Source organism: Amphiura filiformis, chromosome 4 (assembly GCF_039555335.1).
Source record: "Amphiura filiformis chromosome 4, Afil_fr2py, whole genome shotgun sequence".
NCBI lineage: Eukaryota > Metazoa > Echinodermata > Ophiuroidea > Amphilepidida > Amphiuridae > Amphiura > Amphiura filiformis.
In genome coordinates, this window is record NC_092631.1 from 57,482,657 (window position 1) to 57,509,509 (window position 26,853).

The 26,853-nt window shown below is 35.4% G+C and overlaps 2 protein-coding genes and 1 long non-coding RNA gene across 3 annotated transcripts in view; all 3 read left to right on the plus strand.

The window, feature by feature from the left end:
• Nucleotides 1–26,853, plus strand: part of LOC140151122 (sphingomyelin phosphodiesterase-like) — a 496,863-nt gene that overhangs the window by 286,454 nt on the left and 183,556 nt on the right. The gene's annotated exons all lie outside the window — the stretch shown is intronic.
• Nucleotides 91–7,301, plus strand: LOC140149883 (uncharacterized). Its single transcript, XR_011858761.1, has 3 exons — nucleotides 91–200; nucleotides 5,440–5,560; nucleotides 7,138–7,301. It is a non-coding gene; the product is annotated as an uncharacterized lncRNA (long non-coding RNA).
• LOC140149570 (uncharacterized) lies at nucleotides 12,202–26,743 on the plus strand. The gene is made up of 18 exons (XM_072171649.1): nucleotides 12,202–12,213; nucleotides 12,923–13,012; nucleotides 14,038–14,145; nucleotides 14,547–14,684; nucleotides 15,005–15,060; nucleotides 15,835–16,002; nucleotides 16,731–16,859; nucleotides 18,009–18,060; nucleotides 18,852–18,980; nucleotides 19,385–19,513; nucleotides 19,916–20,044; nucleotides 20,527–20,655; nucleotides 23,340–23,468; nucleotides 23,886–24,014; nucleotides 24,576–24,680; nucleotides 25,159–25,287; nucleotides 26,038–26,142; nucleotides 26,621–26,743. Exons 1-18 carry the CDS (start codon nucleotides 12,202–12,204, stop codon nucleotides 26,741–26,743), a joined length of 1,989 nt encoding a protein of 662 aa, XP_072027750.1.

Genomic DNA, 26,853 nt, shown 5'->3' on the forward strand with positions numbered 1-26,853 from the left:
AAATGTGTGTGTTCCACCGGTTTTGCCGCCGAAAACGAAAACATGTCACACGTGACAAGTCGCTATATATATGACGATGCATGGTGCATTTGGAATTGAAGATCGTCAGTTTGGAGAGAAATCACTGTGCTGATAAACCAAATTTCGCCTGGTCGGACCTGCAGCTACTCAATTCATTCTTTTCAAAACTTTAAACTCAGGTAAGAAAAATATTCACTTCACTTATATTGTATGCGGGCGCGCGGGGGTTTATGCCTACGTAACATTTGTATCCCTTTAATTTTTGTTTGGTTTGTTCACTTCATTGTTTTTGGTTCTTGTGTATCGGTCCCCGTACACCATGTACACGTACATTAATTTTCTGTGTTTAAAGTCAAAACCCCCCGGGTCAAAACCTTTCTTCCTAGTTGTCTTATTATTGCAAGCGTCACTTTTTGCATACGCGTTTATGTTAATTAATCTAGCCTAGGTTTTCCCAGAGTATTTCGCACTTCTGTCATTGATTTTCGTACAAGAGACATTTCATTTTCGTCCCGAAAATATTTCGAGCTAGAAACTCTAGTACAATTTCACTATTGTGCCATTAGATTTCAATATTGTAGCATTGTATTTCGTGTTCGTGACTTTGTGTCATTGATTTTTGTAAAATTGCGGCTCAAATTCATCTGAGAATACTTTGCGATCCCTTTCGTAATTTTTAAGCAAATTCGTCATTTCATTATCGTTTCATTTATTTTCGTCTCATATAGGGCATAGCCTATGCAATATACATCAAACGTGCATTTAATCTTGGGTGTTTTTGGTCTGTTTCTTGCAGTTACTATCATTTAATATTTTATATAAGTCCTCATAAGCAACTTTATTTTGTTGGGTGATTACTGTATTGCTTTTATTGCATATAATAATTGTTCTGCATTTCTTCCTTTCTTTGATTTTCTTCTCTGTTAAGTTTGCGATAGACCTTATATTGATCGCTTGCTCCCCTTTGGCCGTGCCAAAAACCTTTACCCCCTTTCGACGTGCCAAAAACCTTTGCCCCCCCTTTTGACGTGCCAAAAATCTTTGCCCCCCCTTACACATGCAAGATTTTGGGGAACCCGAATTTAAAACCTTAAATTGTCTTAACATATAATCCGAGCGCAGCGAGCAGGAAATTTTGCATATTTGAACGTGTTCGTAACGTTTTCCTACGCCTGTTTAGGGCGTAATATAGAAACGGTGCCCAAAATATCTGTGCCAAAAATTGCTTGCCCCCCCTTTCGACCTGCCAAAAAATGCTTGCCCCCCCCCCTTTGGCCTCCCAAAAAATCTTTGCCCCCCTATAATTCACCCCCCCGGGTACACATAATTATTGCACCACCCCTCACCAAAATGTATACGTTTTCTCATCCAAAACTTCTTCTAGTGTATTAATTACCATGCTGCATAACAATATGCAGACTAGGTCTATTGTTCTCATTTCGGAAACAAAGTCCACACAGCAGTATTGTTACTATGTAATATAGGTTTTCCCAGAGTATTTCGCACTTGTCATTGATTTTCGTATAAAAGACAGTTTCAATTTCGTCCCAAAAATCTTTGAGCGAGAAACTTCACTTCAATTTCACTATTGTGCCAGTAGATTTCAATTTTGTAGCATTAAATTTTTTGTTTGTGTCATTGATTTTCGTCATGCAGTTCAAATTCGTCTGAAAATACGTACGGTAGCGATCCCTTTCGCAAAAGCAAATTCGTCATTTGTCATTGATATTCATTATCGTTTCATTTAATTTCGTCTCATAGGCCTATATACAGGGTTCGCAGGTTTTTGCCGCAGGTGGAAAAAACCGCGGTTTTATCCGCGGTTTTAACCGCGCCACTTGGCAAAAACAGTTTTTGCCGGCAAAAATGGCAAAAACTAAATAAGTGATTTATAGTTTAGTTTTTTCATCTCATTAAGTTACAAAAAATAAGTTCCCGAGTGTAACAAGGCCAGATTTTGTAATTATAAGCAATATATTAAGATATTAAAGGCATGCGTTTTCATTGCTCAAGTGCATTTAATCGAAATGTGGCATTTATCAAATTCAAAACTTTTTCATTTTAAGGACTTGATGAGACAAAAAATATGTTGAATAATTAATTAAAATCTGTTTGTTACTGTTTATGAGCTTTCTGTGTCACTTTTTAATATTTGAGTGACTATAATGTGAGTTTTTGCCCATTTTTGCCGGTTTAAATCAGGCAAAAACAGTTTTTGCCACTTTGCAGGCAAAAACAGGTTTTTGCCGGCAAAAACCGAACCCTGCCTATATACAATTCATGATAATTGTGCGTTCATTTTAGGGGGCTTATTTTTGATCTGCTTTTGTTTCAAACATTTTTATGTATCATGTATCTTTTACTTATGCTTATAAGCTCATAATGTAGGCTTTAATTTCTTTTTAAATTTTGATCCAATAAATTGTTACAAAGATTAAACATGTAAAAGATTATTCTTGAAATTGATATAAGTCCAAAACATATTTAAGTGGTTGTGGGATTATTCTGGATAACAAAATAACAAAAACACATTAAACAAAACCTTAATGAAGATGTGCAAAGGCGAATCCCCGGTAAGAAAATGCATGGTAAACAGGTAAGACGACTTAATTTAAATAGCATGTTAATTTATTGTAGCACTTAATAGAGTTTTAAAGTTCTATATATTTTTGATGTTTTGGGTCATGTGACATGTCCCTATTTGCTTGGAAATTCCCACAGTATATTTCTTCATATGAATTGTAAATTTATATTTGTTTTGTTATTCTTTAACGTTACTCTTTTCTTTATAAATTTCGTATGATCTTTGTGTGTTTTCTATCATTTTCTTATACAATTTTATGATCATAAGAATTCTAATAATAATATCTTCAACATAAACTAAAACGAACACCACTGTCCTTTTAAATAATCATAATTATACATCCATTTAACACCTGACGAATATAAATGACAAATGTCTTAAATGAATGACAAAAGACTAAATTGCTTTTACGATTCAGTAACCATCGCCCCACGAGACGAAATTGAACACATATTTGACGAATATCAATGATACAAATGTGAAATATAATGATACAAATATCAAATTGGTTTTGAGTTTGTGCGACTTCAATTTTTAGGACGAATTTAAACTGTCCTTTTTATGAATATGAATGATATAAATGCGAAATACTCTGGGAAAACCTATATTTCATCCAACTGAATATTGCACAGGGAAATCAGATACATGAGTTTGTGGACTTTACGGTTTATATGCTAGTCTCAGATGAAATTCTAAGCTCAAATTATTTATTTATTTTTTTAGGCCTAATATTTCTCATGATATTGATAAACATATGAATTGTAATATCACAATTTACTAATAAAAAAAAAAAAAAGAAGCGGCTGATTTTATCCATATGTTTAAAAACCAGTTGTAATATATACTTAATTTAGAGTTTTTCTGTGAACAACAACAGTATACAGTATACAGAGCGTTTATATTCCCTTTTCTCATTTCATGACGTCACATTTGTTCTAATCTGTCTCGTTCAAAGGAACTCACCGCTTAAGTTGGTTTTTGCGGAATATCAATTTTAAACGTCTTATTTTCTCCAAAAGGAGTCATTTCCATTGTCCTTATAATATTAGCTTGCCAATCATATGATAATGATGTTATTTTTGCAATAGACCTGCCCTTTAATGTTCTTTATATCATTTATGCAATTTTCCTAAAAGATTATCAACATAATCCATTTTATCAACACATGAATATAAATAAATGACATGTCTTAAAATGAATGACAAAAGACGAAATTACTTTAACGATTCAGTAATCATCGCACAGTGTCGACACCCTATATTATATAAACTTTAAAATACCCGTTGGTGAGCGACGGGCGAGTGATATTTCACCGAACGCAAGAAAAGGAGTTCTATCTGATTGGCTAGCAATCGATCGCTAGATCGCTCAGTGGTGAACTACAAACTCAAAATGGAGGGATGTATTCAATTCGATTGAAATCAATATTCTATTATTGACGCATATGGCATAGTGTGTATTGTATATAGACTGTGATTTAATTTTCTAATACAGGTGTTCCTTTATAGAATTGGAATTCTCAAAAAGTTCCTATATAGTTGGTCGAAAGTTGATGTTGGGGTGGGCTGGGGTGATGGCCCGGAGGAGGTTCTCCCTGGTTGAAGGTATACAGGGATGTGCCACGGGTTTGGGGTACTTTTCGACCAAACTTAGTCACAAGCAGTGTTGGGTAGCTAGCTACAAATTACAATGGTTATGGGTTGTTTAGCGTCAAAGGTCATCCAGGTCACATGGGTCAAGAAGGTCATGTTAACCAAAAAATGCTCCAATTGAGCTGGAATTTAAATGCAATGATCCTTATGACAGTCTAAACATTTTTAGAATATTTTAAAATTCATTTAAGGTCATTAAGGGGTCAAAATGGGTCAAAGTTCAAGTTTTTCAAAATGCTCCAATTGAGCTGAACTTTAAATGCAATGATCCTTTCTAATCCTGTTTCAAATAATTTACAATTCATTTAAGGTCACATGGGTCAAAAAAGTCATTTGAACCGAAAAATGACAAACCGACAACAAACCTTGTGACCAGGGAAATATAAGGTCAAAGGTCAGGTCAAAAGGTCATTAAAAGGTAACATGCCTTGCGATTACCTGCGTCAGGTCAAATTTAAAGTTGCTCTGATCAGGCTGTAACTTGGGGCAGATGATCCCTATAACACTTGGGGAGTATGAAACCGAAAAGGTCATCCGAGGTCAAAGGTCGGGTCAAATTTAACGTTGCGCAGTATTGCTGCATGATGATGCCATCAAAGTCATACGCCTAACTTACCTCGTGCCCTTGCAAATGGCACAGTTGCTCTAGTTTTTTCTTTCTTTCTTTCTTTGTTTCTTTCTTTCTTTCTTTCTTTCTTTCTTTCTTTCTTTCTTTCTTTCCTTCTTTCCCATGTAGGCACAGAAAAAAACATTTGTTATATAACTATTAAACATTATACAACTACTGACTTGGCATAGCGCATATATATTTGAATAAACCTTCTGTTACATTTTGTGAAAAGCATAGGCCTACGCTTAACAATAACATTTTGACACTCTAAATTTCGTTTCTGAAGAGTGAGGTCTTGTTTCAAGACCTCACGAAACAGTTCTGTAAAACGGCAATGTCATATTGTTCCTGGTTTACAATTATTATAATGCTCCCAAATGATTGAGCACTCTATACCAATCATTGATTTGTCTATCGCTTGGAATGATTATTTATTTATTTATTTATTTATTTATTTATTTATTTATTTATTTATTTATATTTATTTATTTATTTATTTATTTATTTATTTATTTATTTATTTATTTATTTATTTATTTATTTATTTATTTATTTATTTATTTTTAATCAAGGTTACAACTATGTTGAGGAGGTCAAACCGCGTACCTGGACAGAAACACCAATGGAAACAGTGGGTGGCTGCAGGGCGTGACCCTCCAGGATTTCAGGCGAGGTTCGTCAGCTCTGTCATTGGTAGGTGCATAAGTTTTTACTTTATATAGATCCAAATACAACCAAGAGGATAGACTATACGGGGTTCCTTGGGTTGCCCATTATATATGTGGATATCATTACAGATTTATTTCTGAAAATGATTAAATTGCTTTATATCTGTTCGAATAATTTAATCATTATCTAATGCTTGCAGATAGTACAGTAGACTTGTTTCAAGTCCTTTGGCGTCCATAGTTAATGAATGTAAAATTCATGGAAGCTTTGCCACATTTTCCAAAAATTTCTGTTTCAAAAGTTATTCTTTTGAAATAATTATTTAGCATCATAACTTTGTAAAATTTGATTTGACATTTGAATTGTTGAGGCCAGATAGTGGACTTTCTTATCTTACAATACTCCAGGCATACTGTGCACTGCAGGGGTAGTGTGTGAGCAAAATGACCACCACGCCCACCCCACAAGGCACACTTCCTCCCTCGCTTATGTTGCTTCGTCCTACACAAAAAATTTGACCTGACTAAAAATTTTAGAGAGTCCAGTATATGATAGGCCTACTTCTACCATGGGTCCTATGAGGAGCATGAATAGAGAAAAAGTAAGGAGGAAGCCTTGATCAAGGCTAATTAGTACAGTTTTATTTGGTATCGTGTCTTTTGCACACAAAAACTGATACTTGTTCAGAATAGCCTTCATATTGACCCGGGGGGGTACTCTTGGTAGACGTGCCGCTGAGAATTTGAAAGTGGACCCATAAATATACCAATTTTTCAAGAAATTTGGACCCATTGATATACCAAAAGTCAAAATTTTCGGCCGAATTTAACCCAAATTGTCTTAGTTTTTACAAATTTTCCCACAATTTTGGGAACATTTTGACAATTTTGGCTAGATTCTCCTAAACAAGGTATAGTTTTAATAATTTATTATTAATTACTTATTATTCTCTTTATTTTGAAACGCGTGGTCACAGTCCAATATCGACGGTACATTTGGCACTACAGATTTAATCATATTGCAATTATGGTTGATTTTATACATTGATAATAATGCAGGGGTGTTATGTTTATTTAGCATCATAGCTAAGATGATCGAAGCAAGAAAGTAGCAAATTAATGTAATTAAAATATCATTTAACAGAGAAAATGTCAAATAAAAATCAAATAATTAAATATTTTGCAATTCTTAATTCTGAATGCGGGAGGGAAACGGTAAACTTAAAATCAATTGTGAAGGTCCTTTAACTAGCAAGACATTCTACATGTTCTAGACACCTGCATGTAAAAGGAACCTGTTGCGTTTGTAACTAGCTTTCAAACAAAATACGCTTTCTAATCAAATATCACTATATCATTATTTAAGCCTTGATGATTAGATAATGACAGGATTAGATAAAGGCGTACAAAGTTATTTCCTAGCCTCTTAACCTCAGGGTTGGCATGGTTGGTGGGCTACAATAGCCATTCAAGATACAGTGTAGGCCTATGTACATGATGTAAGGGATAAAACGTGCATATGAGATATTGCCAAGCGGGGAAATAGACTCCGTGAACAAAAATAATTGACATCGCTGATATTGGACATTTTTGTCATTTCAGGTAGAGGCGTGTTTGCCACCAAAGATTTCCAAAAAGGGGAATTTCTTCTGCAATACGCTGGAACACTCATTTCTGGAAAGGAGGGTGACAAAAGAGAGTCACTCAATTCGTCAGGTTATAGATACTTCTTCCGATTTAATGAAGCTCGCATGTGGTAAGATGTTTTGTTTTTTTGTCCTCAACATACCTGAAATAGTAGTCACATTTAAGTGTTTACATCGTTTATGAGTTACTATAGCCCTACTGGTAAATGTTGCAGTTGCTTAAAAACAATTAATCGAGAGGTCTGAAACTACAATGTCAAAAGGCCAAGTTGATCATGTGAAAACAACGAGCGCCGCTTTAAGCTTATAAACATAAATGAATGGAGCCACATAATTAATAATCATGATGATGCTGGTGATTTTTATAATCCCGAAAGCCCGGTAATCACTTTTAAGTAAATTGTTACTTGTAATATGCTGCATGTACTTTCAATACAGGATTTCGTTTCTATTTAATAATTTTATTATTATTATTATTATTATTATTATTATTATTATTATTATTATTATTATTATTATTATTATTATTATTATTATTATTATTATTATTATTATTATTATTATTATTATTATTATTATTATTATTACAGACTTAAGAAATATGTCACAGTGTTCTATAAACTATGTAGACATGTTTCAAAGTTGTTTCATCCTGTTCCATTCCTGTTTTAGTGTTGATTCCACAGATAAACCCCAACGTCACTCTAGGCTATACTTAGGAAGGTTGGTGAATCATGGGGAAGAGGATGAGGTTAACGCAAGAATGTGCAAGCAAATACTAGACGGCCAGCCAGTTTTGACACTGTTTGCTTTGAAAAATATCCAAAGAGGTGTAGAAATACGATATGATTACGGTGTGGAGAACCTGCCTTGGAAGAAAAACCAGGTAAATTTACGTATATTGGGTATATCATTAGAGTTTGGTTATTTTCAGAGATAGGTAAAACTGCTGTTTAAGGACACGCTGATCAATATGGTCGTTCAACGGCAAAACTTTCAGGACTAGATGATTAATGAAAAGTGAAACCATAATGATACCTTGGGTCGCTATTGGATGTAAACATACATTATGAAGGTTTCGATGTTAAAGGTACTTGAGATGTGTCATTTTATGAGGACGTTTCGTTTCATACCAAAAGAACCACTAAGCCATTAAAAGTGCAACCGTGGCGTTTGGATTACACAACAAACTTGCTCAAATTTGATTACAGCAATTCCCTTATAGACGAATCCAATTTCATGCATTCCTACATGTCAATGGCAACCATTAGCTGGGTCCCCGTCGGCTCTATCTCACCTAAAATGTGAAATGATGCGGCCTTGGAGTGTATTTTAAACTGCATTCTATCACCCGTGTTACACGTAGACAAAAGAATGATGACAGGAATACAACACAGAAGAATCCAACATCGAATTATAGGCGGGTTTAATCCACCCAATTAGGCAATCACAACACCAGTTTGGTACATGCGGGGACCCAATAATGGCCGACCAAATCCTGACTATGACTTGGCTCGTTGGATTCGTCTATATCATTTACCGGACAACGGCGAGGAACCAAAATAATGTCCTATGCAATAGGTCAGTGGACTCGTTCATGATATTAATGGCGTAGCCAAGCCGTTTTCCTGAAAAGGGGGATAAGTATTAAGGAAGTTTGCTCAAGGGGCAGAAATTGACGGACGTCCCAACAGATTAGGATTTCGACGTTGAATCAACGTTGATACAACGTCGAAGTTTCAACCTAACCTGATTTCAACCTAGAGGTTAGTTGAAATCAGTTTGAAATTTCAACGTTGACACAACGTTGAAATTTCAACCTGATTTCAACTAATATCTAGTTGAAATCCGGTTGAAACAAGTCTATCAGGTTGAAATCCATTTGCAAATACAACGTGATTTCAACCTGATTTCAACGTTGAAATTGATTTCGATGTCGCAATTTCAACGTGAATTTAGCGTGCTTTCAACGTCAGGTGTGCCCACTGGGGTACTAAAATTGACTAAAAATAACATATTTCGCGTAATTTAGAATAATTAAAAAACCTTGGTAACTCACTTGCTACGTCCAACAACCGTGGACTCCTTTCGGGAATTGCATGTCATGTTGATTATGCACGGGACCGTTTGTTTACAGTATAGTATATGGATGTATATATGTTAATATAAATGACGTAACATAAACCAAATTACACAATTTTTCCAGTGTTTGATTCATTTCAGGTCATTCGTGCATTCTGTCAATTTGCTGTTCTGGCAAGTGATTAGCTTGCATTTGCATTCCACAACAAAATAGTCATATTCTCAAACATTTTGGTCTGGTTATTCACCAGCCTATTTATATTGTAGTTTATTGACTCTCTTGTCAGTGCTTGTCAGGTGATGGACAGAACTCAGCTATTTTATCTTTTATTCAAAAAACTTCTATTTGCAAAATTTGAATATGTTTTTCGAATTTTTACATTGTCTCTGTATGTTATGATAGCAACGGGATAAACATGGAAACCTGCTGGTTACCCCAACAAAAGGCACTACCGGAAATAGATCTGATTCTGACACAACTGTAGACTTTGCAGACGAAATAATAGAAGACACAAAAGTGTGTAATTCAAAGGTAGATATAAATTAATAAGATTCTACTCAACCTGGATATCTCACTAATTTTAATTTCTGACAAAGTGTCAGATATGATGCACAGGGATAGCTGATACTGTGCAAAATACTTGTTAATGGGGACATGGTGAAGATTATAAGTCATGCTGGAGAACATGTTTTATTCGGTTGATTTGTTCAAAAACCTTCTGAGCGTTAACAGATGACATTAGTACCCTTAGTCCTGCAATTTGCTATTGTTTCCATGCCTAAGATTTAATTTTATAGACGCATAACATTTGCACATCACGCGCATTTTGTTTATTTTGATTCTAAGCAATGCTTGTCTTTTTTTTAAAGACTCTTCGAACACTAATAATGTTTCTTCATGTTTGTGCTTAACATTTAGGATGTTCGAAATAAACCACAAGTGGATACAGAAAAGAATAGTTCGGACACTTTTGGATGCAAAAACAGTGTAGCTGAACACCCAAAAGAGGTAAGAAAAACGTAATAAAAACATTGTCGATTGTGATGCCAACACTAGGCCATATGATAAAGCAAATAATATTTGTTAACTCTAGCTGGACGACCAGACGCGGATCCAGGATTTTTGAAAAAAGGGGAGCACAAATGGAAATGCATCGGCACGGTATCACTAAGACCCGACTAACACTTTGGCCCCGATGGACACTATATATTAGACTTGAAAGTCGCAATTAGGGCCGGCTTGCTATAAAGCATGCATAGATTGATTTTGAAGTTAGCATTGCGTCCGCCTACTGGCTTTGTTGACAAATGTGACAGGCCCTGCGTATCGGCCTAGGACACGCCTTCAAGTAATGCCTAAAATAATCACAGTAAAGTAGGCTTGGGCCTATACATGCAATTGAAAATATATGAATACAAAAGCCACCCAAGTCCATACTTTGGCCAAATTGAGTTAAGCATGGGAAAGTGTTGCTATACATAGGCCTGTCATAATGTTTGAAAGAATAGGCCTGTCATATGTTTGAAAGAACAACTCAAATTCATCCTCTGTGTCTATTAAGCATGTGAAAAATAGCATGTATGAAAGAATCAACCCAAGTCCATGATTTGAGTCTTGTAACACACTGATTGAATCCATTATGTATAAAAGTCCACTTGTAACATGATTGCTGGAGACTGACTTTTGAAAAAAATGGGTTTAATCAAGGAAAGTGTGTGGTTTATATTACATGGCAGAATGCTTATCAACATTATACATAACTGTGTGCTTTATTTTGTATTATCTTTCCAACATTATTGTCTTTGTATATATGATTCAAAAAACCACCCAAGGGCAGAATTTAAAATGAACCCCACGAAGTCCGTGAAATGCTAATCGTCATATCTAATACAGTTTAACCCACCCATTTGCACGTACAACTTTCCATATTGACCAGGTAAATCTAACTGAAGGAATTAAAATGATACACAGGTTTTTTTCTCAAAATCACTTCCCATGGACTTGGGTGGGTTTTGGTTTCATGTATTCAATTGAATGTTTCCTCTTCTACTCCCTTTTCTCTCCTTTTTTCTACTTTTCGTCCTTTCTCTTCTCCCTCTTCCTCCTGTTTTTTTAGCCGCGAAGGGGTGGGGGGGTGGCTGTGCCTTCCCCTGGATCCGCAACTGGTCTAAATTAAACAGCTAAAGTGGGCACTTCATTATCCATACGCGGAGGGAGGGTCATGAAAGGGACATGAAAAGAGCGACATAAAGACCTAACAGGTTTAAGACAGGCACACCATGTAGGCATACACTGAATTTTATTGGTTTAAGCTGTAAAATTTTGCGGGGGCTTATGATGTATCTTTAACGGGGATCTGTAAGGTAGAGTGAAAATTGCATTTAAAACACTATGTTTAAACAAATCAGTGTAATAAAGAATCTTTATCCTTAGATTTGCATGCATTTATTGTTTGCTTGTATTTCATATGTCATCTAGATGCCCAATCAGTATAGAGACATGCACAACGCAGATGTTGACAAAAAACAACTGATGGCTGTTATTCTCTTGCGCGACATTGCAAAAGAACATATGGAAAAAGATAATACACAGGTAGGCCTATGTATGGACCAATAAATGGAGAACTGATTCATGATCAGACGGGAAGCTCCATAGTGTAGGATACCGATTACTAAAACCCGAATTATTTGATTATTTTAAATAAATTAGATAAGTAAAGATGGATGGACAACAGACACCAACAAATCTTTATTATTATACATTGTTGACATTTTGTTCGTCAAGACATATGCGTGCAAAAGACATCAGCAGCAGACTTGAACAGTTACCGTAGGCCTATAGGTAGGCCTATAGGGTAAACTTAGTGACGAGTAATACAAATACAACATGTTTTGAGGGGAAGTAGGCCTAGTCAAAACTCTTTAATACCTCCCCGAAATGGAACATGCTGTATTTGTTTTATTATATCCTTCATTGATATATTCTCGGTCATTTAATAATTAGTTAAACGAGTATCCTGTGACCAAAAATAGTTTTGCTATGTTTTTCAAAGCAGTCAAAAAGCCGATCGATGTGGGAACGGGGTAGGCCTACTATTCAAAGTACTATCTTCCCTGGCAAATAGTTTTACTATTTCCCTCTGAGCGCATATGACCTCATAGCCGCGTCGCAGTTCATAGTGGTCGGAGCAACTCGTTACATACGCCTGATATCAATACCGGTTCTGGGGCATTAATGTGTAGCAAGCAAGGGCGAAAATAAGTGGGAGACGGGAGCCGTTTAGCCCCCAGAAACCCTGAAATGACCCCTGTCCCATCTAAATTTAAGCTGACCATGGGACACTTTTCTTCAGAAACTGGCCCCTGGTCACTACGCCCAAAAATTCAATTCCATAGGCATAGCCATTAATGCATGATGAACTTATTCAGAACAAATATTGGCCCTTTGTTGATTAGAAGTGGCCCCTGGTTCCATGTTGAATGAAGTGAACCAGGGGCCATTTTGCATAAAAAGGAGCCCCTGGTTCATCATTTCTTATTTTCACCTTTGGTAGCAAGTCATGTTGTCTTGCGAAGCACACAATTAGCACAGAAGTGCCGCTGAAATACGGCGGTTTCTTGGCATAATCTGAGTTTGTATGTTTGTGCTTAACATTTAGGATGTTCGAAATAAACCACAAGTGGATACAGAAAAGAATATTTTGGACACTTTTGGATGCAAAAACAGTGTAGCTGAACACCCAAAAGAGGTAAGAAAAACGTAAAAAAAACATTGTCGATTGTGATGCCAACACTAGGCCATATGATAAAGCAATTTGTTAACTCTATGACGGAAGTAAGCTGGAGGGCCAGGCGCGGATCCAAGATTTTTGAAAAAAAAGGAGCACAAAATGCAAAATAGAGATGCATCGGCACGGTCGACACTATGAAGACCCGGCTAACACTTTGGCCCCGACGGACACTTGAGACTTGAGAGTCGTAATTATAGGACCGGCCTGCTAAAGCATGCATGGATTGAATTTGAAGTCAGCATTGAATCCGCCTACTGGATTTGTTGGCAAATGTGAACCCTTCCTCCTTCTTTTTAGCCGTGAAGGGGGGGGGGCTGTGCACTCCCCCTGGATCCGCAAATGGTCCAAAAACAGCTAAAGTTGGCACTTCTTTATCCATAGGCCTACACGGAGGGAGGGTGTTTTGAGGGAGGATACGTCCCCTCAGTATTTGGAAAAAATAAATGCCTAATTGAAACAATTTCAAACTATATTTAGACATTCACTATTATAACGCGTTTTTAATGTTCAGTGCCCGTCGCATTTTCCCCTTGAACATGAAAGGGGGTATGGGCCGGGTATGACCCTGTCTGTAGGCCTATCCGCCACCGAATGGGAGATCGTTGATGATGATCAAAATCTTCCATAACCATGATAACACATCCACAAATGGAGAGCAAAACAAATGGTTTTATTTATGTTTCCAACAAAATTGTAAAAAATAATAAAAGATAGGACCCTCGGAAAAAAAAGGGGGGCGGAGAAATGGCCGGGTGCGCCAATGCCTGGATCCGCGCTTGTGGAGGACTGTCATTTACGAGCATGCAGAAGACATGCAAGAAGACCAACTATATGTTGTAATTGAATAGTGAAATCTGAACATTAAAGTGATATAAGGCATGGAAAAGGTAGCAATGTATAAATAAAATCAGGAATCAGTATAATGGTATAATGGTCAAATATTATGTGTTTTTGAATTTTTACTTTTGTTCATGTTATAATAGCAACGTCATGAACGTGGTGAACATGGAAACCTGATGGATACCAGAACAAAAGGCACTACCGGGGAGGGATCTGATTCTGACACAACCGTAGTAGTGAATAATACACAGGTAGAGATCATTGATGAAAGTTTATCCAACATGGAAATATCGCCAATTTGAGTTTTATGATGAAGTGTCATTTTCAGTACGACGTACATGTAGTACGAAGTTGTGTAGACGTATTCTGCATTATAGCATGTACATGTATTTGAATGACAGTATTATATCCACCTGCTGGGGAACAATATTTATTAGACTGAATAAGAAAATACCATCATAACTGTTTACAAAATAATACAAATTTGGGCTCATGTCAATACAAGACAGTGCTTCTAAGGACACGGTAACAAATGTACGAATATAATCTAGAATCATTAAAACAGTATATTATGATATCAAGATGGGTCAATTATATGCAAATTCTGTATATGCGTTTTGAAATTTTACTTTGTTTCTGTATATTATGATAGCAACGTAGTCAAGATAGAAATCAGCTGGATGCCCCACTAAAAGACAGAAAAGACACTGCCGAGAATGGATCAGATTCTGACACAACTGTAGAATTTGAAGACGAAACAATAGAAGATACAGAAGTGTTTAAAACAAAGGTAAAGATTAGCGTTCCATGTTTTATGAAGGCTGTTTACATAACCAAAGAGTGAACTGATTTATTGATGTAATTTTTAAAAGTTTTTTTGTATATTTTGTTTACTTCAAAACTAACAAATAATTTGGTAACTATTAAAAATTGACATGATATGTTCATTTCTGTTATCTTGTTGGTCTTGCAAATGATCTTGCACCTGCACTCAACAAGAAAATAGTACTGTTGTCAAGCATTTTCTTCTCGCCATTGACAGACCTATTTTATACCGTAGTGTACTAACTCTATTATTATTTTTTTTAATTTTCTCTGCCTTGTTATCAGCTGATGGACACAACTAAGGTAATGGACACAACCCAGCCATCTCTCAATGACGGGAGGTATGTATCACTGATCGACAATGAAATTACAGTGACCCAATTGCTGCTTAACTTGGGATTAAGTTTCAATACATCAAATAGTTTAGTAATATATATAATTCTAAACATCTCAAAAAAAGTAACTAACCCCCCTTAAATAATGGTCATTATTCAAAAAGGGGTTATTGTATTACAAATCTGTAAAATGCGTTGGAAGCAGAATTTATTTCTGCGCATTTTTACACCTCATTTGATATGATAGCCCAGAAAACAATAAAACCCCGGTCAATTTAATGTAGTGAGGTCCAGATTTGAAAGTTGCACTAGCTTACATACAAATTTTTTACAATACAAAAACACTCAGATATCATTACACAGATTTCCTTCCATTACACTGAATACAAAATCAATACAATTTACTGCAACTTTCAAAGCTTGGGTTACATTGATTTAAATGTACGCTGTGACGTCAATATTTAGTCAATTGCTGCAAATGAGGTGTCACAATGTGCAGAAATAAATTCTGCTTCCAACGCACTTGAGAGATTTGTGATACAATCACCCGTTTTTGAATAATGTTCATTATTTAAGTGGGGTTAGTTACTTTTTTTGAGATAGTTATTACGCACAAACACCTACACACCCCTACCAACCCACACTTATTCGAAATTAATGATGGGCCATTTTTAATAAAGACTTGTACCTTTTTTTAATCAATTGTAGCCACTATTGATTTACATTTCGTAATCAAAATCTTGTTCATAATGTGACTTTTGCAATGCGTTTATCTCCTAGATTTTTTCGAGAAAAAATCGATGAAATTATGATTACAGCTGGAAAGGAATCACTCACACAGTTGAAAATGAAGACAAAAGGGGCCAATATGTTACTCAAACCAAAGTCATTGATAAAAGAAGAGGACAAGCCTAGACGAAAGCCAAAAAGGAAACTATCACCAAAACGGTAAGAAATTGTTTGATCAGATTTTTTATTTCATCTAGTAGCACCCCATGTGGTAAGGATGTTGAGGTTGAGTGAAAAAGCCTAAACACATGCTACTAAGTATATTGGGTAGAATGTAAGAGGCCCGAGTCGTTTGAAGTTGCATTTTGCAATATAATATTCAACGGGTTTATGAACAAGTTTCTCGGCACATTTCATTACATAGAGGAAAACCAGAATTGTGTTTGTAAATTATTGATAGTGTCCTAGGGCCGCCTTCTCGAAGATGGGTGAAATGTGTCCAGCCTTTCGAACAAAGCGAGTCACCCCATTTGACGGGCTCATTATGAAAAAAATAAATAAATAAAAAATAAATAAATAAATAAATAAATAAATAAATAAATAAAAAATAAATAAATAAATAAATAAATAAATAAATAAATAAATAAATAAATAAATAAAATAAAAAAACATTCTAATATTCATAATAATTATGTCCAACTAGCTGTAAACGAAAAACTTGTATGGAGATCGTGACAGATGATATACAGAAGTAATTATCTATTACTCTTCGCCGGGTCTCATAGAATCATAATCTGCATTTGTATTATTATTATTATTATTATTATTATTATTAGAATCATAATCTGCATTTGTATTATTATTATTATTATTATTATTATTATTATTATTATTATTATTATTATTATTATTATTATTATTTTTATTATCATAATATTTATGAACAGCTACACAGGATGCAAAACTTGTGGCAAATTATTTGCAACAGCCGATGAGGTAAAACACCATTTCGTGGACACGCATCTAGATGAACTTTCTATTTATCAACCGATTGTACTGGTACAGCAGCAAAAGAGGTAACCTTTCATGTTGTGCCCGTGAAATACAGGTTGTCCCAGAACGATCGGTGCCCCTTAAAGCCTTAATGTACGATTTCCGTCAAATTTAAATTTTGTTATTCTTTATTCAAAATGTTGAAATAATATTAGTAATAGTTAGGGTTGCTGTCCATTTTAGGTTGAAATAACAAGGTAAAGTGAAAGAAACCCCAGGTTATTTTGACCATTTAACACGCAGTTCTATGGGAGGACATATTATCATAATTATTTTTAAATTATGATAATAATTTATGTCGAACTTTAAATTATGATTTGCTCTGTTGACAACAGATTTGGCCGATTCCATTTAGGTGCAAGTTCGGACATGTGTAAACATTACAAATATGCACACAAAAAAATCATGTTTGAAAAAAATTAACCAATTTCATATTATAAGATCGTACATTATGGCTTTAATAATCTGTTTTACTCCTCATTTTTTCGCTATGACCGACCTGGGATTGAACACCAACCTGTTCATAACACGCAAATACCTTATTGAGCACAATGAAAGGGAACAATCCTAACTTTAAATTTGTTAAAGAATCTGAAATTTAAAATACAAATATAACAGTGCTGGGTACTGATCCTTCTGGGGCACTGGACTTGTATTTTGACACTAAGCTATAAAATAAATATGAATGAATTTTGGGGTAACAGTTCTTGCTGTTACCTAGATACCCAGCAAACATAAACACGTTATACACAAGTTATATTTTGGGTTTTGGCTTAGGTAAAAACGTTTTAATAACATTAAACTGTAGGGTTATATAAAGGTCATGAAAACGTTTTGTATGAAAACACATTTTTAAAATGTTTTCAAAATGTTATTGCGAACTATTTTTTGCAAACAATTTTGCCAAATATTTTGTCAACACTTAAATAACGTTATGCAGTAGGTTTTCAACAAATGTTATTTAATGTTATACCCTTTATATAACCACTTATTTAAACATTTTCTGACAACCTTTTGCGAATGATGTAAAAAACGTTTTGTGTTTGCTGGATAGTACTGTGCATTTAAGTTAAAGATATAGTGAGGTATTTATTTCAGTTTTTCATGTGTAAAAATGCCGATTATTTTTGTGAATTAAGAGAAAATAATATTTTATGTTATTTATGTTAAAGGTCTTACGCAAGTGGTGTTGCAGATATCTTGAAAGATGAGCAGGACATGTCAGTAAGTACCACAGAGTTGAGCAGAAACTCACCAGACGCCGCATATATATTATAATATACATAATACGACAGGTGATTTCGTTTTTGAAGGTTGTCATTCATCCAGGTATAATCAAAAATAAAATTAGACTTGTTAAAACTATTCAACTGGACTCACGGTTTTGAGAGGCAACGGTTTCACACCTTATCCTAGGTGCATCTTCAGGCCGTCTGTTAGTCTGTCGGCAATTGGTCACTGGCCAGTGGCGAGATGGTGTTGCCAGAGGTCGTAGATTTTACGACAGGTGATTCACAACAAAAGATATCTTGAACATGATGAATAGAATATAGAGCATCCACCAATTTAAAACACGACATCAGTGACAGATTATATGGTTATTTTGACGCCGCCATTAGTCCCTTATAAGGTAAAGATACCCCAATTTAGGAGTAAGTTGCATAGTTGACTTTCTGGCAAAAATATTTTGATGACCACGCCGATTGCTGTTGTAGAGAGTATGGCAGTTGGAATAATACTGGATGGGCGGTGAAAATAATAAAATAAGCTTGCCCGTCTATTACGAAAGTACCCGCACTAAATGTTTAGCAATACTTGGTGAGCTAATTAGAACCCATGTCCGGGCCCATATCATTTGCATGGCAATTCATCTGATGCTTTCAACAGACATACTGAAAATGCATTAAATAGAAATGGAAAGCAGTATAATGGTATTATGATAACAGTAAATGGTCAATTATTTGTCAAGTTTGAATATGTAATTTGAATTTTTACTTTTTCTCTGTATGTTATAGCAACAGCGTGAACATGGAAATCTGCTGGCTACCCCAACAAAGGGTACTACCGGAAATAGATCTGATTCTGACACAACTGTGGACTTTGCAGACGAAATAATAGAAGACACAAAAGTGTGTAATTCAAAGGTAGATATGAATTAATAATATGCTACGCAACCTGGATATGTCACTAATCTTAGTTTTCTGACAAAGTGTCAGATATGATATAATGCACGGGGATAGCTGATACTGTGCAAAATATTTGTTAATGGGACATGGTGAAGGTTATAAGTCATGCTGGAGAACATAATATTAGACTGATTAAGAGAGTACCATATATGTTTAGCAATGCTTGGTGAGCAAACTAAAACCAATATCCGGGTCCTATGTCATTTGCATAGTGGCTAATCATTTGATTCTTTCAACGGGCATACCGAAAATGCATAAATAGAAACGGGAATCAGTATCATGACATATGATAAGAAATGGTCAATTATTTGTCAAATTTGAATACGTGTTTTGAATTTTTACTTTGTCTATATACGTTATAGCAACTGGGTGAACATGGAAACCTGCTGGCTACCCCAACAAAGGGCACTACCGGAAATAGATCTGATTCTGACACAACTGTGGACTTTGCAGACGATATAATAGAAGACACAAAAGTGTGTAATTCAAAGGTAGATATGAATTAATAAGATTCTACTCAGCCTGGATATGTCACTAATTTTAATTTTCTGACAAAGTGTCAGAAATGATGTAACGCACGGGGATAGCTGATACTGTGCAAGATACTCGTTAATGGGGACATGGTGAAGAGTACAAGTCATGCTTGAGAACATATTATATTCGACTGATTAAGAAAGTACCCGCACTAAATGTTAAGCAATACTTGGTGAGCTCATGTCCGGGGCCCATATCATTTTCATGGCAATTCATCTGATGCTTTCAACGGACATACTAAAAACGCATAAATAGAAATGGAAAGCAGTATAATGGTATTATGATAACAGTAAATGGTCAATTATTTGTCAAGTTTGAATATGTAATTTGAATTTTTACTTTTTCTCTGTATGTTGTAGCAACAGGGTGAACATGGAAGCCTGTTGGCTACCCCAACAATGGGCACTAGCGGAAATAGATCTGATTCTGACACAACTATGGACTTTCCAGACGAAATATTAGAAGACACAGAAGTGTGTAATTCAAAGGTAGATATGAATTAATAAGATTCTTCTCAACCTGGACATGTCACTAATTTTAGTTTTCTGACAAAGTGTCAGATATGATATAATGCACGGGGTTAGCTGATACTGTGCAAAATATTTGTTAATTATAGGTTAATGCACTAAGCGTATTTTACCAACGGCTTTTCTGATTGGCTATGTGGTTCTAAGAGTGTATGAATGGGACATGGTGAAGGTATAAGTCATGCTGGAGAACATTATATTCGACTGATTAAGAAAGTTGCAGTTAATGTTTAGTAATGCTTGGTGAGTAAATTAGAACCCATGTCCGGGTCCCATGTCATTTGCATAGTGGCTATTAAATCATTTGATTCTTTCAACGGGCTTACCGAAAATGCATCAATAGAAACGGGAATCAGTATCATGACATATGATAAGAAATGGTCAATTATTTGTCAAATTTGAATACGTGTTTTGAATTTTTACTTTGTCTCTGTACCTTATAGCAACTGGATGAACATGGAAACCTGCTGGATACCCCAACAAAAGGCACTACCGGAAATGGATCGGATTCTGACACAAGTGTGGAACTTGCAGACAAAATTATAGAAGACACAAAAGTGCGTAATGCAAAGGTAGTTATAAATTGATCAAATTCTATTCAATCTGGATATATTACTATGTTAGTTATGTGATAACAAGTGTCACTTTCAATACTACATGCTAGGAAATTTTGAATATATATATATTCTTTATAAAACGAATATGTCCTTATGACATTGGTATTTTACTAACATGTCCTCACAGAACCAGTATTATTTCGATTTATATTGCTTTATGAAAGTTGTTAATGTAACCATAGAGTGAACTGATTTATTATTAAACAATGTTTATTATGACCACTTCAAAATGAGCAAATATGATTATTATCAGCATACTTGTATTCTGTTAATTTGCTGTTCTGGCAAGTGATTATCTTGCATTTGCAATCACAACAAAAAAGTCATATTCTCAAACATTTTCGTCTGGTTATTTACCAGCCTATTTATATCCGTGTGTTGACACTCTTGTCAGTGCTTGTCAGGTGATGGACACAACTCAGCTATTTATCTTTTATTCAAAAACTTAGGAGAGTTGACGGATGACATTAGTATTTGACCCATAATCCTGCAATTTGATATTGTTCCCATGCCTAAGATTTCAAATACATTGTTAATGGGGACATGGTGAAGATTATAAGTCATGCTGGAGAACATGTTATATTCGACTGATTAAAGCCTTAATGTACGATCTTTTTAAATTTTTAAATTTTTCTTTTTTTTCCAAAATGATAATATGCAATCATTATGAAAGTTCCTAATATATTTGGACGCGAAAAACATTGGGAATTTGCAAAGAAACAACATCATAAACTTCACCTCTATCACTCGAAACATCTCGCACTATTTGGATTATGACAGCGAGTGCGGCCTCAGAGTTAGTCTCCTACGCGGCCAGTTTGGTTACGCTCCCCCGGGGGGGCCACTGTAGTGGTGAAGGGGGGTATCAGGCGCGTCCGTAAATTCACGTAAAAAGGGTATTTTTTTTTTTTGGGCCACGTTACGTGCGTAACGTGAATAGGGTATCAAATTCATGTAAAATTCGTGTAAAAGGGTATGTTTTTGGAGCTCTTACGTACTTAGGGTAGTTTTGCCATGTTTGGGATTTTGTGCTTTCTCCTGCATTCTTGAAAAGTGAAAGAAAAATCTGCGGTCTTTTCTCCCTACTTCAATGCTACACCCCAAAAGCCAGCCTTCAGCTCTCCGCGATGACAGATCCCTACTGGCTCAGCTAGCATACTAAACACGAGGTCCCCGGACAAGGTCACAACCTGGCCAGAACATACAACCAATCAGCATGCGTTATGCCTTTTTCTTAACTGTGGAGTCAATATGAGGAAAAATATAAGAGACTTTCCAATTGGCTGAACCACTTTTAAACTCATCAATATTCATGATAGTCTTGATAAGCTTCCTGCCCAATGCAACCACGAACTTTGTAAACAAGCTGTGTGAACGAACTTTTGACATGTGTTACATTTTACCGGGGTATTTACAAACACGCCGATTGAATAATTTGGAACTATTTGCTGGCTTTCCTTTAATATAAATCAATGAGTTTCAGGATTGGTTGGATTTACCACTAAATCCAGCATGATAATTAATGCTCCAGGATGTTTTAAATGTAGACGAAATTAGGAAATAGACCAAGCGAGACTGGCCATGTTTGTCTTCCAACTTCATAATGTATGGTTTGCAATCGCCATGGTCGTCATTTGGGTTGGACTTGCAGTTCAAAATTCTTGGAAATGTGGAGAATTGGGTACATCCCAATCCCAAAAAATAAATTCTAATATTTCAATCCAAAGGGTTGGACCTGTGATCCAAAAATGGGAAATTATTGGCACAAAAATCTTGAGAATATTGGACATACTGCATGACCTGTGAGGTAAGCTTTAACATGTTTCTTGACTTGAACCAGACTCTGGCATGCAGAGCCGCCGGCACATCGACAAAAAGCTTCTGAAGGCAGCAACTTCTTATTTAGGATTAAAAGTACCTGTTTCTGTGTGTTTACTTGTTTAGGGGTAATAATTGCATAAATTACTTGTTTAGGGTTGGGTGAAAGACAACTACTTGTTTAGGGTAGCAAATCGTGCTACTTATACTTGTTTAGGGGTGAAAATTTCAGTCTCAGAAATACTTGTTTAGGGTGCTTTATGAGAGTCCACGGACGCGCCTGATACCCCCTTCACCACTACAGTGGCCCCCAGGTACGCTCCCTCCACATGTAGAGGGAGCGTAACCAAACTAGTTTTGTAGGAGACTACGGTTTGCGATCGTGGCCGACATAAAATCACAATCTAAAAAATTATGATTTTATGTCGGACCAACAGAAAATCATCCCGTGTTACTACAAATAGGGCGAATTTGACAGTTTGCTCATAGATTTAAGTTAGAACATGTGTAAGTATTACAAATATGCCAAAAAATCGGGTTTGAAAAAAATAAAGGTAAATTGTGAAAAAAGATCGTACATTAAGGCTTTAAGAAAGTACCCGCACTAAATGTTAAGCAATACTTGGTGAGCTAATTAGAACCCATGTCCGGGGCCCATATCATTTGCATGGCAATTCATCTGATGCTTTCAACGGACATACTAAAAATGCATAAATAGAAATGGAAAGCAGTATAATGGTATTATGATAACAGTAAATGGTCAATTATTTGTCAAGTTTGAATATGTAATTTGAATTTTAATTTTTCTCTGTATGTTATAGCAACGCGGTGAACATGGAAACCTTCTAGCTACCCCAACAAAGGGTACTACCGGAACTAGATCTGATTCTGACACAACTGTGGACTTTGCAGACGATATAATAGAAGACACAGAAATGTGTAATTCAAAGGTAGATATGAATTAATAAGATTCTACTCAACCTGGATATGTCACTAATTTTAGTTTTCTGACAACGTGTCAGATATGATATAATGCACGGGGATAGCTGATACTGTGCAAAATACTTGTTAATTGGGACATGGTGGAGGTTATAAGTCATGCTGGAGAACATGTTATATTCGACTGATTAAGAAAGTAGCACTAAATGTTTAGCAATGCTTGGTGAGTAAACATGGTAAATTAGAACCAATATCCGGGTCCCATGTCATTTGCATAGTGGCTAATCATTTGATTCTTTCAACGGGCATACTGAAAATGCATAAATAGAAACGGGAATCAGTATCATGACATATGATAAGAAATGGTCAATTATTTGTCAAATTTGAATACGTGTTTTGAATTTTTACTTTGTCTATATACGTTATAGCAACTGGGTGAACATGAAAACCTGCTGGATACCCCAACAAAAGGCACTACCGGAAATGGATCTGATTCTGACACAAGTGTGGAACTTGCAGACAAAATTATAGAAGACACAAAAGTGCGTAATGCAAAGGTAGTTATAAATTGTTAAAATTCTATTAAATCTGGATATATTACTATTATTTTAGTTATCTGACAACAAGTGTCACTTTCAATACTACATGCTAGTTAGGGAGCGATCGTTATTTATGACAGAGGGGGGAGTGGGAACATTTAGGGGGTAACACACAATTTTTTTGGGGTCTTTAGGGGCGAACCTGAAATTTGTAGTTGAACCAGGAGGGGGGATTGTTAAATTTTAAATGAAGAAAATTGAGGAAACCAAGGGGGACGCTTGTCAGGTGATGGACACAACTCAGCTATTTATCTTTTATTCATAAAACTTCTGAGAGTTGACGGATGACATTAGTACCCAGAATCCTGCAATTTGATATTGTTCCCATGCCTAAGATTTCAAATACATCTTCTTTATTCCTGTATTTAGATACATAACATTTCCACACCACTCTCATTGGTTTATTTTGATTGATAACAATGCACAATTCGGAGCAATGTTTTTTTTCAAAGACTCTTCTTCTAATACTAATAATATTTATTCATGTTTGTGCTTAATATTTATACCATATGCTCCCAGAGCAAAGATAACGAGGATGTTCCAAACGAACCAAAAGTGGATGGAGATAAGAATGGTTCTGACACTTTGGGGTGCAAAGACGGTGTAGCCGAACACCCAGAAGAGGTAAGGAAAACGTAATTAAAAGGTTGATTTTGATTTAAACTTTTGATCCAAACACAAGGAAATAATTCCTACCTCGGAATTTTCAGATGGTATTCCATTACATATGTCACTAATTTCAGTTTTCTGACAAGAGTTTCAGATATGATCATATAACGCACGGGGATAACTGATACTGTGCAAATTATTTGTTAATGGGGACATGGTGAAGAGTGTAAGTCATGCTAGAGAACATATTATATTCGACTGATTAAGAAAGTAGCACTAAATGTTTAGCAATGTTTAGTTAGTAAATTACAACCCATGTCCGGGTCCAATGTCATTTGCATAGTGGCTAATCATTGGATTCTTTCAACGGGCATACCGAAAATGCATAAATAGAAACGGGAATCAGTATCATGACATATGATAAGAAATGGTCAATTATTTGTCAAATTTGAATACGTGTTTTGAATTTTTACTTTGTCTATATACGTTATAGCAACTGGGTGAACATGGAAACCTGCTGGATACCCCAACAAAAGGCACTACCGGAAATGGATCGGATTCTGACACAAGTGTGGAACTTGCAGACAAAATTATAGAAGACACAAAAGTGCGTAATTCAAAGGTAGTTATAAATTGTTAAAATTCTATTCAAGCTGGATATATTATTTTAGACTATTATTTTAATTATCTCACAAGTGCCCCTAGCATTACTACATACTAGGAAATCTAGTATAATTATATATTCTTTATGGAACGAATAGGTCCGTATGGCATAGGTATTTTACTAACATGTCCTCGCAGAAACAGTATTATAAAATTTCGATTTATATTGCTTTATGAGAGTTGATAATGTAACCAAAGAGTGAAATCATTTATTATTAAACAATGTTTATTATGACCTCTTCAAAATATGCAAATATGATAATTATCATCATACGTGCATTCTGTTAATTTGCTGTTCTGGCAATTGATTATCTTGCATTTGCACTCCACAACAAAAAAGTCAAATTCTCAAACATTTTAGTCTGGTTATTCACCAGCCTATTTATATCGTAGTTTATTGACTCGCTTGTCAGGTGATGGACACAACTCGGCTATTTATCTTTTATTCATAAAACTTCTGAGAGTTGACGGATGACATTAGTACCCATAATTCTGCAATTTGATATTGTTCCCATGCCTAAGATGTCAAATACATCTTCTTTATTCCTGTATTTAGACACATAACATTTCCACACCACTCTCATTGGTTTATTTTGATTGATAACAATACACAATTCGGAGCAATGCTTTTTTTCAAAGACTCTTCTTCTATAAATACTAATAATATTTATTCATGTTTGTGCTTAATATTTATACCATATGCTCCCAGAGCAAAGATAACGAGGATGTTCAAAATGAACCAAAAGTGGATGGAGATAAGAATGGTTCTGATACTTTGGGGTGCAAAGACGGTGTAGCCGAACACCCAGAAGAGGTAAGGAAAACGTAATTAAAAGGTTGATTTTGATTTAAACTTTTGATCCAAACACAAGGAAATAATTCCTACCTCGGAATTTTCAGATGGTACTCCATTACATATGTCACTAATTTCAGTTTTCTGACAAGAGTGTCAGATATGATCCTATAACGCACGGGGATAGCTGATACTGTGCAAAATATTTGTTAATGGGGACATGGTGAAGAGTGTAAGTCATGCTAGAGAACATATTATATTCGACTGATTAAGAAAGTAGCACTAAATGTTTAGCAATGTTTAGTTAGTAAATTACAACCCATGTCCGGGTCCCATGTCATTTGCATAGTGGCTAATCATTGGATTCTTTCAACGGGCATACCGAAAATGCATAAATAGAAACGGGAATCAGTATCATGACATATGATAAGAAATGGTCAATTATTTGTCAAATTTGAATACGTGTTTTGAATTTTTACTTTGTCTATATACGTTATAGCAACTGGGTGAACATGGAAACCTGCTGGATACCCCAACAAAAGGCACTACCGGAAATGGATCGGATTCTGACACAAGTGTGGAACTTGCAGACAAAATTATAGAAGACACAAAAAGTGCGTAATGCAAAGGTAGTTATAAATTGTTAAAATTCTATTCAAGCTGGATATATTATTTTAGACTATTATTTTAATTATCTCACAAGTGCCTCTAGCATTACTACATGCTAGGAAA